General features: G+C 36.4%; 1 protein-coding gene across 2 annotated transcripts in view; it reads right to left on the bottom strand.

Annotated features, from left to right (window-relative positions):
• Positions 1 to 15,618, bottom strand: part of LOC121294826 (nuclear receptor ROR-alpha A-like) — a 243,329-nt gene that overhangs the window by 47,621 nt on the left and 180,090 nt on the right. The window contains exon 1 of one of the 2 annotated variants that reach the window (XM_041218936.1): positions 6,409 to 6,500. The exons of the other annotated variant lie outside the window; for it this stretch is intronic. Within the exon in view, the coding sequence (XP_041074870.1) occupies positions 6,409 to 6,439 (31 nt within the window). The 5' untranslated portion in view covers positions 6,440 to 6,500. Of the gene's footprint in view, positions 1 to 6,408; positions 6,501 to 15,618 lie in introns of those variants that run through there. 2 annotated transcript variants of the gene reach the window in all.

Genomic DNA, 15,618 nt, shown 5'->3' with positions numbered 1-15,618 from the left:
TAATTATTCAGCAGAAAAAAGAGCTAATATTAAAAGCAACCTACATAATACATAGCATTAGTAAAATGCGGTTGCTGTCCTGTCTCTTCAGATGAATTAATTCAAATATGAATAACCCAGCGAGCAAGTGAAGAGAATGTCATTTTGGAGCAGAGAACAAATTAACAGACCACGCAACCAAAAAAATGGTACACAGCAGTACAACAGCAAGCAGTTTCCTATTTTGGAAGGATAGGATTTGTTTTTCAACCTTTAACATGCATTGCCCCGGTGCTGTTAAACTCTTATAATAATGTTTTTAATCAAACTGTCTGGTGATTCGCTGCCTATTCCAATTACAGCTCTTTTTATAGACCAGGATTTATTTTGCAGGGGATTTTAAAGCTGCCCAGCTTCAGTACATATTCATTTTCTCTATAATTGCAAATAACACTGTTTAGTTTGGTATTGAATCAGACACAAATGGTTATTTAGGATAATACATGTCACTAAGCTTTAATATTCAGAGAGGAAGGTTTTTGTACAGACTATTTTCAAACTTTGGACCCGAAGGGACTAAATCCAGCTGCTCTACCACTGAGTCTAAAATGTCAAGCACATGTATTAGTAATACCAGGACAGTAACACAACCTGATCTACACAAGGCACTCAGTATGTGCTCCATTAATTAAGAAGGAGAACAGGGTGCTTATATTGCAAAGGTCTGAATTATAGAAGGTACACAAGTGCCTGTCCACAGAGCCACCTCCCTCTAACACTGACATGCTCAACACATCCAGGGCTTTATTAAATAATTGTGTTCTTAAAGGGCTCTGTTCTCATTAACATTCCTCCAGGCAGCTTTCATTTACTTCAGCCCCAGGTCACAAACCGTTTCTTGCCTCCATAACTGTACAGAAAGTACGCAGAAACTGTGAGTCTTGCTTGGGCCATGTCGTGCAAAACTACCACCCCCTGCATTACTCGTCTTGTGGCAGCACTTTTCCTCCCAACATCCTTCGTTTACTTATCATTTGGGAACTGTGCTTTTAGATTTTAGTCAGAGGGGACTTCCCTGCTTAACTGATATATGCCAAATGTGTTTGTAAGTATTCCTTTTGTCAAGTTTTAAAATCTTTATTCAACTTAGTTAGGTTTTGGTACAGCACACAAGTTGACAAAGTAGGTCAGTCCCTTTCAGTCTTCGTTGTTTAACATGCTGCCTGCAGTAGCATGTTAAAGTGTCAGTGGGAACTGTGAAGATGACTTTCACTACTGACCTTCTGCAGCAACTTCCACTGTAGAAACAGTTCCTTAACTACAGCAAACAACAGTGTACTTTTAATAATGTTTTATTTTAATATGGACTACCGGTAGATAGATCTGTGGCACAACATGTTTGTAAATTACACACACACAAAAAAAAAAAAAAAATGAATGAAACCAATTCTATGTATTTTAAAGATATATTCATATCTACATACCAATAGCTACCCTTCACTACTCTGTGGAGATGCATCATTTGCACCAATGGGAATAAAGCAATCGCTGTTCCCAAAATACATGTATTATTATACATTTTTGATGCTTCTCATGATGAAAGCCATGAAAAATACTAATAAATATCACTGTCTTTTGGGGAACCAGCTGAAGAAATCACCAAATTCATAAACTTTCCAGAAACTTTAGTATCAAGTTCTCTCCTTAAAATTGTTTAAGAGAGAAGGAAAACCTTAATTCTTGCATTTAAATCAGGTATGTAAATATAGAAAAATTATATTTCGCCTTTGTTTCTTCTATCGGCATGAAAAATACTTAAAAATCTTTTAAGATGTAATGTTGTACTTGTAACATAAATCCTAAAAGAAAAATGGAAACAGATAACTTTTAATATAGTTGATTCCTTAGCCTGATGTATCTAAGGACTTAATTTAAGATGGGTATCTAAAATAGATGAAAATGTAAGCTGTGTGTTTATAAAAGAATGTTACAAATCTTTATACAAGTCGCTTATTTTGGGGGTGCCTTGTCGAGTGCCTTTGGCGGCCCAGGGCTTACCCACCAATAATGGCCGCTTGAAACAATAGGAGGTAGCCCTGGGACACTTCCTGTATAAATACAAAATGAAAAAAAGTTCATAAGGTGTTTATGTGGTCAGAAAGTTGTCCTCTTTGCAAACCCCCCCCAAAAACAGGGTCTACCACTTGCACGTTTTTTCCACATTCTTCAAACGGTTAAGTAAACGCCTTTATTCTTAACCCCCTGTAGCTGTCATTTGGAGGTTAATGTCACTAATTTTCCGAAACTACCATTAGCAAGCAGTGACAATTTGCTAAGGCATCTTACATTTAAACTGATGGCTGTACGCACTTCAGACTACACACAGTCTCTTTAATACAGCTTTGTAACAAAAGTTAAGCCAGAGCTAAATAAAAAATCCATACCTTCTATGGGCAGTCAATATCTCATTAAACAGCCCACAAACACTACAGATGGGAACACATTTCAAAACGAACAGTGTAGGGACAAACTGGTTTTAATAATTTCCAAATAGTAATGAACCAACCAAGGCTAAATGGATTTTCCTTTCAGGAAAACAATACTAATTTCACATTGGACCTTCAAAAAAAAAAAAAAATAAATGCATACGATTCCCCTTGTACAATTGCACAATATTATATTTTAATATTATATTTATCACATTACAGAACAAGAAACCAGAAGGTTTACATTTTCCTAAACTGTCTAAGCATTAAACTGAGAAAATGTACAATCTAGAACTTGTCATGTAACACACATTGTCTGTGGAGAGTTTTGAGACCAGGGCCATCTTACCACACATGCATGTATTATAAAACATTAAACTGGCAGTATGCTGCCTTTTTTTGTGTTGCTTTTAATTTTCCTGTAGTCTTCAGTAACTGATTACATAACTTAATAAATTAGACACTTCAATATATAAACTGAAAGAAATTGTATAACGTTATATCAGTTTATTTTGTATTTACCAGTTCTTTAAAAGAAACTAAAACACAGGTATTTAATGCTGGTGTTTGGTCTGCAAATAAAAGTCATTTTTATAGACTGACAAATACCCAAACAGGTAACCTGCATAACCCCATACAACTGCACACTCCTACAGATGCACCATCCCTTTCCCAAGACTCCCTGAGGTTCCAAGCAAGCAGAATGGTTTATAAATACTCTGATCTGAATTTGACTTTCTGCCTATTAACAGCTGGAAATTGTTTCCAGTGATGCAATGGAAAATTATAAAAACGCCAAACCAGAAAAAAAAAAAGAAGTTTGCAAGCTAGCTCTAAATAATAATAAAAAACTGAATGCTTAAAAATGATTTGCCCTTGTCTGCTGACTAGGTTTTTATTTCCACAACTATCCAAGCTTTCCTTGTGTTGTGACCTGCATCAGAGTGACACAGTCTTGTTAATCTTCTGTGTATAATTTGAGACACTAAGCAGAGTTCACTTTGAATCGCTGTAAAATGGTACATGTGCGACAAGGTTTTATTTGAATTTTTTAAAACTACACTTCTTTCCAAAAGTAAAACGATCATTTTTTAATTATATAAATATGCTGTGAGCAACAGAAAACGACGATGTTTCAGAAGAGGCAGAGAGACAAGGCTATTTTATGTGTGTGGTGTGAGCAACAGATGATTGAAATTGCAAAGCTAAAAGTGTTGAGACTGACAAAAAAAATACATTAAAAAAATATAGGTGTGTGTGTGTGTGTGTGTGTGTGTGTGTGTGTGTGTATAACATTGTACTTCTTTCATTTTATATATATATATATATATATATATATATATATATATATATATATATATATATGCGGTATAATCCAATACAAGTCAAATTATTTACAGCTAAGAATTTTTAGGATATTTACAGTTGTATTAAAACACAGTCGTAACAAATATATATATATATATGAAATAATAATTAATTTGTGTCTAGCAGTGTTTATATATATATATACACTTTATTTTTTTTTTTATAAAATTGTAAATGTAATGTTATTATGCATACTTTGTCTCAATTTTACCGGTGTTTAAGTATTATTATTCTTTAACAGTATTACTGTACCTCAAATATTTGCACACTATCTTTACAGTGCAGGTCAGACAATTTGCATGTTATCATGAGTGGGATGCTACCATTAAATGTAATTAGGTAATAGGGAGAATGTAATGTGGCTGCAAGCCTTGAGAGAAAAGGCATTTGTGAAGTCCATCCTTGTAAAGAGGTGGTTATGAGCATGTGGGGCAGCTGGAAGCCATGCATACTCTAATCATGAACATGTCATAACAAAGAATTAGTGTCGAGTAGTGTTGATCCAGTACTGATCAGACAAAGATCAGACAGCCACAACAGGTTTCTGCTGTCTGTCATCTTCGACTTCAGCTTAGAGACGAGTGACTGAGTCATTTATGTAATAATCTATATAGTGAGACTTAGATGAAAATTCATTTAAACTCAGTTACAATAAGGCTGGAGAATAGATCAGTGAACTAGCACCGGATTAGGCAATGGAACACAATTATGCAATATCTGCTTTGAAAAAAAAAAAATTGTCAGTAGAAAAATATTCCCTGTGGAGCGTGCAGTGGGGAGGCTGGAGATAACATGGTGAATAAAAGGAGAACCTTTATGCTGTATTTACTATTTTGTACTTGAATTTGACAGCTGTAATTTCTTACAGCAGTTCAGAATGCACAAACAGAATAGACTCGAGCCAAATCTAAGAGCCTGCCATGGTCAGTCCTTGAGACTAGCGTTTTATTAGCATGTTTTCCTATATGAGAAAAATTCACAGAAAGCACTAAGGTAAATATGCCTTCATAACACAAACATGGACTTTATGAATGGGTGGATGCCACAAGCCAGCCATTGTTTGTTTTACAGTGAGGAGTGTAACCAAGTAGTGCAGTAGTTGGACAGTACATTGAAGAGGTATTACAGAACATAATAAACACACTTTGAAAGTCAAAGTCACTATAGTAATGGGGTTCACTGCAAATCTAGTTCTAAACAACTGTAATACATATTATTTAAACATTGTAGTTGTTACTTGCAACTGTTGCAATTAAAGTGCATCAGTGCTGCATGCTATCCAGCGCTTCTCAAACCAGGTCCTGTTGGTTTTCATTGCAACGGAGCACTCAATTACTTAACTGAACCCTTAATTGAACTAATAATTTACTTAATTAGACCTTCTTACATATTTTCAGCTCTTAAACAGTCACAGATTTCAAGTTAGCTATAACATTTTAAAACAGCAACTTTTTCAGAGATGAGAACAATTAAAAAGGTCTAATTAAGCAAAATATTCAATTAAGGGTTTAGTTAAGTGATTGAGAGCTTAATTGGAATGAAAACCTGAAGCCACAGGGGGTCCCCAGGACCGAGTTTGAGAACCCCATAAACAATGAAAATGGATGCGAATAACAACCATTCCATCACATTTATAATCTTTTCCTGTTTTTTCCATCCATGGCCCTTTTTATTTAATACATAATGACAGCTGCCAACGATCCATTCGCTCAGAGAAAGAGGGGAGGGAGGATTAAGCACGTTCAATCCAATGTGCTGGATCTACTTAGCCATGAAGGGATAAACAAGCCTCGTTCCCATGGCCGTGCATATGTAGGAGAACCGGAGCCACAAAACACGTCAGTAGAACACAATACACCAATATCAAGTAATAAAACCTAAATGGGAGCCAATACCAGTGCACCCCAAAAACCACCAGTAAGACGATAAACAGAACCCACCAGCAGGGAAAGTTGTAATTTAAATACGCCCTTTGACAGTCTCTTCCTCCAGACTGAAACAGCGGGAGAACATCAAACAATCAGCAAGGACATCTCACACAAATCATATTAAATAATAATTAGTTGCCCACACTGCCATCTTGTCTGTGGTAAACCATGCTGTACTGTTAGGAAACCAAACAAACTGCATACCAACTTAAAAATATCTCAAAATCATTAGGAGTAGGCAGCCCAGCCAAAATGCCTTTTCATTATCAACACAGCCTTTTACTAATACCCCAGTCTTAACAAATGCACAGAGTAAACACGCTTTTCAACCAGTTTTAAGTTTTCAAAATATATACTAGAATTCTCTGTTTGGAGAAACCCTTGCAAAGGGTAAAAGGCTGCCAACTTCATTACTGTACCTTGCGGAACAATAAAGCTGGCAACTCATGCAGAGAAGTCACAGCTTAATTCCCTGGCAATAAATATATTCAGAGGCATCCTCCTCCTTTTTCTCCTTCCGAGCTTCGGAAAGAAGGAGGGTTGGCAGATTATGAATACCAAACAGACACGCTCCCACCTTCCTGTGTTTTCCACTTGTTTCACTGGCTGCCTAGTGCACTATGTAACAGCATGCATTCTCTTCTTACCTTTCATAGCTGAAATCACAAAATACATCATTAAGCTCAAAGTCCATAAGAGAGCACTACCACCAGCGCAAAGCCCTCTACTGCTGTCTCAGCAGCAGCTGGCAAGCACAGCTCTATCCCTGCCTCGGTGCATGACCACATGAAAATCCATGTGACTGTGACATCACTTGAAATATCTGTTTACTCTCCTCCCAATAACACTGACTGGCGCAGCAGGCAGCCACTAGAGCACAGACTCTAAAATTCTTGCTACATGCATGCCAGCACCTGGGCCAATTCCCACTGATTGCAGTACGGTATCCATGCATCGTGGGCGGGTACAAGTAGACACAGCATGCTTAAGATACAGTATGTGTGTGTGTGTTTTTTTTTAATCTTTTGAACATGAATAAAGAACAAAAAATCTGAAATCATTTACACTGTATTTTAAGTGCTTTACAGTAAGGGTAACTCCTCGGATTGCAAAACCAAACAGAGTTGGCCTGGTTCCAGCTGCAGTTAAAGAATTTCCTGGCTCACTGGCAAAAAACCCCCCAAAAAAACAAAGAAAAACCCCTCCCCAAATTAATACATATTAATTAATAGTCAGATTAACCAACCTGATACAGATGTTCTTTTAAAGAGCCAGCGGCAATTAAAAAGAACCACAATTTATAAACCTAGATTTTCAGGACTTAACTGGGCCTCCGTTCTATACTAATCCACTTCTATGGCTCACCTATCATTCGTGCATGTGACTGTCTATGCCTCACCTATCATTCCTGCATGTGATTTTCTATGCCTCACCTATCATTCCTGCATGTGATTTTCTATGCCTCACCTATCATTCCTGCATGTGATTTTCTATGCCTCACCTATCATTCCTGCATGTGATTTTCCTGTATTAATTCCGCGCACACTGCTTCATCGTCAGTTGAGATAATCAGTTTGGTTTGAAGAAAGCCCTGTTTTAATATGCAGGGATTAATTCCTCAGCAAATTGATGCCAGCTCTTAAAGCCACAGAACCCCTTTCAGATTGAATCGTTCAGCAGGACAGACTGTGTGATGATGTCCACAGAAAAACAGACTGCTCGTGGCATGAAAGCAGATCAGCCATCCTGCACAGCTGTCCTCCTCTGAGAATATATATTGTACTTAGCAAAAGCTGTATAGAAAATAAAAGGATGCTGTATTGTATAGTACATTTTAAAGAAATCTTGAAGAAATGTGAGTGAAAATATCACTGATGGTTTTATCATTATAACATTCTTACCCCATCTCTGCCTAACCCAAATACACAGTATTTACACAGTACAATGCACCTGGTCTTTGCTATACCGCACTCTAACGTTTGCCTAGCCCATTTCATGATTTCTTTCGAAAGCAATAACATTTCTCAATTTTCCTTTAAAGAGGCACACAGCCTGAAATATATGTTAATTGCTATTGTCAGAGGCTGGGTTTACATATGTGTTGTAATTATAGTGAACCACAAAAGAAATACAAAAATTGTAGCTGATGCTTTCAAATAACAAAACTAAATGTATCCGAGTTATTGTTATTTGGTACTAAAGGGTAGCAGCAAAGGGTACAAGCAACATAACTAAATTAAATTACAATGTGGGCATCTGAAAACCACAGACCAAGCTAGTAGCTACTGCTTTACACTAAAGCACAATCTGATATATACGCTTTGTTTACATAACATACTATGAATTGCAAATGTGATCAATAGGTTTTTAGCACACCACTGTATACCTAGCCTTAACCAGACCAATAACTGTTTAATAGGAAACCAAGACTATTATTTATTATGACCTTATTAATAGTGCCTGTTAAAAATAATTGCCTGGTTAGTATAAAGCGTGACCCTCTAGTCAAACAGTCATTTCACTTTATTGCAGTGTGCTCACATTTGTATTTACTTAGTAGCTATGCTTTACACAAATGCAATTAGTACAGTGTAATAAATCAACTCTCTCTAATTGAACAGAATAGCTTTGCTGTAGTTAAGGGATCATATACTATATGGTTATACATAGTGCATTCTGTAATCATGTTATTTACTATGTTAGCAACAGTTTATGGTTTGAAATAATACTCATAATACACTCAAATGTTCTATGAATGTTATAATATAGGTTATTGCATGATGCACACAGTATAAATATAACCACTTAAAATGGATTCTTAAACTGATCTCTTTTTCTCTCGCTTTCTTTCTTTCTCTCTCTCTCTCTCTCTCTCTCTCTCTCTCTCTCTCTCTCTCTCTCTCTCTCTGTCTCCACAATTTCTTGCATGTGCAAAGAACAGATGTATGGCGCACACAAAGTATTAATTTCTTTTTTGCATTTTTTTTTCTAAAAAGACATAGCGATCTACCAGTATTGGCACAAATGTGCCTTTATCAGGATAGTATGTCATCTTCACTCAGGAGTTATATATTAGTTCTGATACACAACTCCTGAGCGAAGATGACATGCTATCCTGATGAAGGCACATTTGTGCCAATACTGGTAGATCGCTATGTCTTTTTAGAAAAAAAAATGCAATAAGGAAACTATTTAATATTAATACTTTGTGCGACATAAATCTATTCTTTGCACAAAGAAGAAACTGGAAGTATGCTTATTCTGCTTAGCAGGACCTAGTTGAAGATAATGATATACATTTTTTGAAGAATGCTTTTGTTGGAGAACACCTGTAGTGCGATCCGGTTAATTTATATATAATCATAATTTCTGCTAATAGTTGCAGGGTTGACATCGGTCATTACTCTTACTGTAGTAACACTATGTCTTCTATTCTTAAAACCTTTACAACATTTGTGTAATGTGCATATTGTGAAAGAGATAGTTCGCACATTTAAAGTAATAAATATTCACACTCCAACATGTCTAAATACTTTAATGTCGTGTGCGAATGCGAGTGCGTCTGATTCTTTAATGTGGTGCACGCTTCAGCCACAAGCCCCTGCACATTTGTATTTATTTGTCATATTCGTCCAGTGCCCCAAACGGGATGAGGTTAAACAGTCGATTTTAATCAAGAGTGGCAGGATGTTGAGCTGAGCAGGTGTGCGAGCACTTCTAGGATTACAGCCCAGGAGCCCGCCCCTTGTTAACTCTGGAAGGGTAGGTGGACTGTTTGCAGAATCTTTTAAAACACATGTAGTTAACCACCTTGAGGACAGGCAGGGGCTTTTCAAAAGCCGACCGCATGCAGTACACCTGCAAACTGAATAGTCCAACTGATTTTGGCGTGCACAGAAACAGCTAAAACACCTAACAATAATCAGAGTTAAAAATCAACATGAAGGATAATGCTGCTGTGTATAACTTTAGACATTTCCAAGTGTCGTACTGCGCAACAATGCATTTTAAATAAAATATAAAACACAAATTATGTAGACCATATGATAATATACAATGGGGTCTGTTATTGTCAATCTATGTTTCCAGATATACAATCAGAAGTAGGATGCTGCCCTATCCTGATCCTTCATAAGCTGAAACACTTAATATTGTCATCTTCCTTGATACCAATAGATATACAAGCACTTTGACGGGTACTGTTTATCTCTGTTTACAGAAGCTAGATCTAAGAAAAATGATTTGTGGAAGTACTTGTTTGTAACAGCAGTGATATTAAGATAACATGATATTACACTGCTTTATATGACACTGTGCAATGAAAATATTGCATAATAAATTACCAGAGCCATCTGTATAACTGTGTAATTATTCTGCAGAGAGGCCAAGGTCAGAACATCCAAACGAGAGAGAAAAGAAAAACTAGGAGTGCGATGTGTGAATACCCCGTTGAAACGCAGTGTCATTTCCATTATTTGAGGCCAAAATGTCTGCTCATTTAATAACAAGTAATAAATTAACATTGTTATAGTAGTTATGTTAGGTCTTGATACAGTTGCTGGGTATGGCTGTTTACAATGGGTTAGATAATGAAGAAAAACAAAAAACATGCTGATAGTGTAATTGAAAACTGCATTGTTGTTACAATCATTTAGGGTGGGTCTTGTGTTGTTATGCTCAATGTTATTAAAATCATTTTAGAAATACCCTGATGGAACCTATGAGTATCAGATTCCACATCTACAATACACCACAATCAAATTCAGCTGGGTAAATAAGAACTGCTTATTAAACCAGCTGTTAACTCAGATTCTCACTTCCTTTATACAAGACTGGGCTGGAAGGTTTCTTTGTGTAGTGTATCATTCCCAATTTCAATGCTTTCTTTTTTTTTTGCCTAATGGCGTCCCCAAAAGTGGGATATTATCTCCCGTCCTCCCTCCACATGCTATATAGTTGGGTGAACACAGACCAGGCAAGAAAGCCCATAGAGGGAAATTTAATAAAATAAATAAAATAAAAAAACAACAACACAGTGTACTGTGCACATTACTGCATGAGTATGCACAACAATATAAATGAAAAACAAATGCCATGTGTAACAAGAGATGGTTAACAATGTAAAACCGTTATGCCTTTAGAAATGTGCACTCACTGGAAGTGTATTGCAGACTCTCTCCACTTAATTAAAACAAATTTATTTATGATAAATAAACCCCATGGGATGCAATTCAATTGAGACGAGACATCTTGCTTCCGACAGTGCCCTGGAGAAGTCAATGGATTGAAGATGATAATAGCCTCATTAGCAGACTGTCAGTAATCATCCAACATAATGCCTGATAACAAAAATGACACAGTTTAACGCCTGCTTCCAATCCTGCAGACACATGCAATTCCTATTCCAAATGTTTTGCCCCTAAGAACTGCATTTAAGGGGGGATATATATATATATATATATATAATATTATATATATATATATATATATATGTGTGTGTGTGTGTGTGTGTGTGTGTGTGTGTGTGTGTGTGTGTGTGCACTTTAGGCTACCATCGAAGACTATCGAAGACTATTTTGAAATTAACCAAATTCTACAAACAGCTCAATTTAATATAAATGCCAACAGCGTCTAGTATAATATCAACTCATAGCAGTTCCCACCAATACAAGACAATCATAAACCAATTTAGTGCAATTCTAAGCAATTTCCGCAGGCTTCCACTCATGTAAAACTTCAATAAATCAAGCCGACAACACAGGGAATAGTGCCTTAAAAAAACCCAGATTTCCTTTAAAAATCGCAAGAAACACAGCGCTGAGAGGAAAGTTCCATTTTTTTATGTAAATCAGGTGAAGCCTGCATTCAGGGTTGTGTTGACTGGCATCTTGATAGACACCCAACTGCTGTAAATAATAATCTTAGGTAAATAAAAACAATGTTTACCCCTTTCAATTGAGCCTACTGTCTCCTCTACAGTTACAACAGATCATCCTTGCACCTGTGGATGACTAGAGCACTGCAATACCACAGTGCCATCTACTGGACAACATTTTAAAATAGCACTGCCGCTGAAAGTGCAGGTTGAAGCGTTGCATTGACCCAAGCGCCCATGCAGGATTAGGAAGGCATAGGTCTCCTCATCGCACCTCTACAGGTCAGGCCCCCCATGAGACCAGACAAAGGCTTCCCAGGCTTGGCTCTTACCTCCAGGGCTCAGCAGCTCACTAACATCTCTTGCATAGTTTCACTGAAAAAAGTAAATTAGCATGACAGCGGGAAAGGAGGGCACCCATTGATCCAATCAGAAGGTGGGTTCCAGGGGTAAGCCAAATTGGGTATTTTTAAATCAAGTAGAACTTTACGAAAACAATGAGAAAAATACGTCCTCGAAATTTTCACTTTAAATAAAATGCACATTAAATCTGAATATTTTTATTTGATAATTTAACTCTTTAAATGTAGTCGGCCAACAAGGAAATGTATATTTGCATTACACTATAGATACTCAAAGCAGACTATACTTACTCAATAGTGTATGCTATTCTACATTTTCCAAAAGGTCTGTTTTCTTATTTATTTTTGTCCAATTGTATTTCTTAAGTGTTTTATTTAAAAAAGGGACCATTTACACAAACAGCTATATTCAGGGATATTAATAATATAAAGGAAGCTCATGTAAGAGCATATGGCATCTGTCAAGTCTACAAGCCATTCAGTGTTTTAGTCTTTCTTTCTCTTTTGCTAGGTTGTAGAAGCTAGAATAAACTGTTAAATTGATTATTGATTATCGGTTGCATGCGACTTACACCCATTGCCTAAATCTGAGGAAAATCATTCCATGTAGAGTCATTTAACCCTCAATTCACAACTGTAGGTATTCCCCTACCAATAAGATGTGCTGACAAAACCTTTTCTTTGCCTGAGGTTACAGCCTAAAAGATTTGATTGGTAGCTTTGCTGCACAACATCCTGCATACAAAAAAAGCTATAGCACTTTGCTGTTGTGCTTGTACCAGCCAAGGAAAAAAAAAGATACTACCACTTGTGCAGTTAAACGCTATGGATAGGTCAATTTTTCGAGTTGACTAACCTGATGAAACTGATGGTAAAGTAAAAAACAAACAAACAAACAAAAAAAACTACTGTGCAGTACAGTCAAGTTTTCCACTATCTTCAGTATCACCAGAAAGAGGACCTGTTTATTCTGAAGTTAAACATTTCCCACATGAGCTTACTAGGTTACAACCTTCTTAATTATGTAAAAAAAAAAAAAGGGCATGCAAAGCTACAACTTTATATGTTTCATTAAGGCATAGTGCTATATTGTTGAGGGTTTCCATTTAAAAACATGATAAAAACAAAAGCAACGTGATGTAACTATAGACAATGCCTTTCACAACACAGGGATACAGTACACAGCTTAGTGTCTGGTGCTAATAAAGACAGAATGAGAGCCTGAGCAGCGCTATGCACCATTAATAACTGTGCAGCTGTTTCCATGTGTATAGCCCGGGGCTCGTTCAACCCAGGGCTTAAATAGAAACATATTTATAGAGCAATCAGAAAGAAAACGAAAAAAAGCTGTGGACAACTCAGGATTTCAAATAAAACAATCCTGCCATCAGCTATTGCTTGCATAAATAAATAATTGTTCTGAGAGGCAATATTAGCACAGTTAACATCTGAATCACTGGCATACTGCATGGCTATCAGACAATAACTAACACAGGAATTTCTTATTTATAGGATAATACAACAGAAAATCAAATAAATAAACTTAAAAAAACTGGATTATTTCATTAGAGGGTGCATATTAGCTACCTGAGCCTTAGTGTGTTGTAGTGTACAGTATATTAATGCTATTTGTTGTATATGAATATCTCAAGGGACATGCACACTAATAGATCGGGAGTCAGATCCAAGACTTGTTATTTAATTGATGAAACATATACATTCATTGATAGATAGACAAGAACAGCATAACGTGTATCAGTGTTCAGTGCAAAATAAACATTTCAGTACCTCAGGTTGCCTTCCTCAGTCATGGCGCTACTATAAATGTGTCTAGGGAGAGTGGTATTATCCACATAAACCTTTACAAACAAGCAGCTGTTTGACACAGCAAAGCAGTGTAATACACAGCATGCTGGGCAATTGGAGCTGATGAAATATAATCCACTTCTAGAAGATGTCAGCCAGCATAACTTGAAATGCAACAGCTTAGCAGAACCCAAGTGAATCTGAACTTGAACCATCTGAAATATAATTAACTGGCAACAATCCACAAACATGATACACGACATACAATGTAACTTGATTAGGGGAGTGAGAACCTCGTGCCTGTGAATAAAATGGGCCAGGTCATTCCTTGTGATAATGACGGTTATAACTAGATATGAAAAATTGATAACACTGTACAACGGCTTATTCTTCATTCACGAAGCTCACATTTGCTAGGTTGTCGTTAGGGAAACACTATAGCACAACTTCAGTAACCGTTGTATTGGTTCTTGAAAAGGGCATCTGTACAGCGTGGCCTTTCTCAGGAAGTTAACAAATGATCTTCATTAAAGTGAAGCAGTCAGGGTAGACCTCCTGTAGAGAATGATGTATAGCCAGGTGCACATCCTACCTCCCTCTTCAAACTCTGCTTCTACTGAGGTACATCAACGTAGGGGATAAAAAACAAAACAAAAATAGTTAACCTTTAGATGGCTAAAAATGTGTTGTGCTTTTGTCTTTTTTTTTAATCACAATTAGAAGCGTTAGCAGGTGAAGTGGTTCAATTCAAGCCTGGTGTCTATAAAACAAACAGAGCATCCAGAAAGGTAATATTAAACCATGCTAGGTTTGCCTCCAATCTCTATTTTACTGACATAGTATTACAATCACACTTACACAACATTTGAAAGAATGAATGAAGTAATGGCTCAATCTGCATTTATCTGCAGATCAGTGAGGCACAGTGCACACTTATTATGTGTTCACTATTATTCAAAAGGCAACACTGTAGTCCCTCTTTTGAGTTACACAAAAAGATTTACACATTACGTAGCTTGTAACTATGCACAATAACATTGTAATTATCTGTAGTTACACATATATTTACTCAGTAAATACTACGTAAATACACAGTAATTAGAGACACTTAATTTAAAGTGTAGGAATGGGCACCAATATCAATATTGTGATATGATATCAATATCATTTAATATCAATAATAATTTTCGTATTGCGATATCGTGGGATTTAAAAATAAAAATCACGTACGCTGACAGACCTACTTTTTATTGCTAATACTGCTAAAAATACAAACACAGGATAATCAAGTTTTTTAATTTTTTTATATTAACATACAACAAACCCTATACATACCAATCATGGTCAGTGTGTGTTGTACATGTACAGTATAGCAGACTGGACTGACATGAAATGTAACACAACTTAATAATGAACACAATTGTAATCAATATAATACCAGTACTGTATTTCAAGTTCCACTGCTTGTTGTATTAATGCTTCCTTGGTGTTTTAATGCTTATTTTCCCAGGTTATTAGTGATCGTCTGATAAAGTCAACTTACTGCTACAATCTTTGTTCCGTCCCTTTGAAGTGACATTAAAAGTGGTTGACTGTATTATAATTTTGGTGCTAGCATACACTGGTCTCTTTTCCAGCATTACGGAAATACTTCTAAATTATAACCAGCTTTCCCTTTCTTTTAGATAGCAGAAGCATTCTACTGATTGGAGTAACATTTCCACATGACAGATCAGATTGATTTACAGGCTTCTTTGTCTCCCTTTGTTAAATTAAGTTTGAGCAGAATCCCAGAGAGGCTTACTGTTACCCCT

Source organism: Polyodon spathula, chromosome 19 (genome assembly GCF_017654505.1).
Source record: "Polyodon spathula isolate WHYD16114869_AA chromosome 19, ASM1765450v1, whole genome shotgun sequence".
NCBI classification, from domain to species: domain Eukaryota; kingdom Metazoa; phylum Chordata; class Actinopteri; order Acipenseriformes; family Polyodontidae; genus Polyodon; species Polyodon spathula.
The sequence above is the reverse complement of the archived record's forward strand: the minus strand, read 5'-3'. Positions and strand labels throughout refer to the sequence as shown.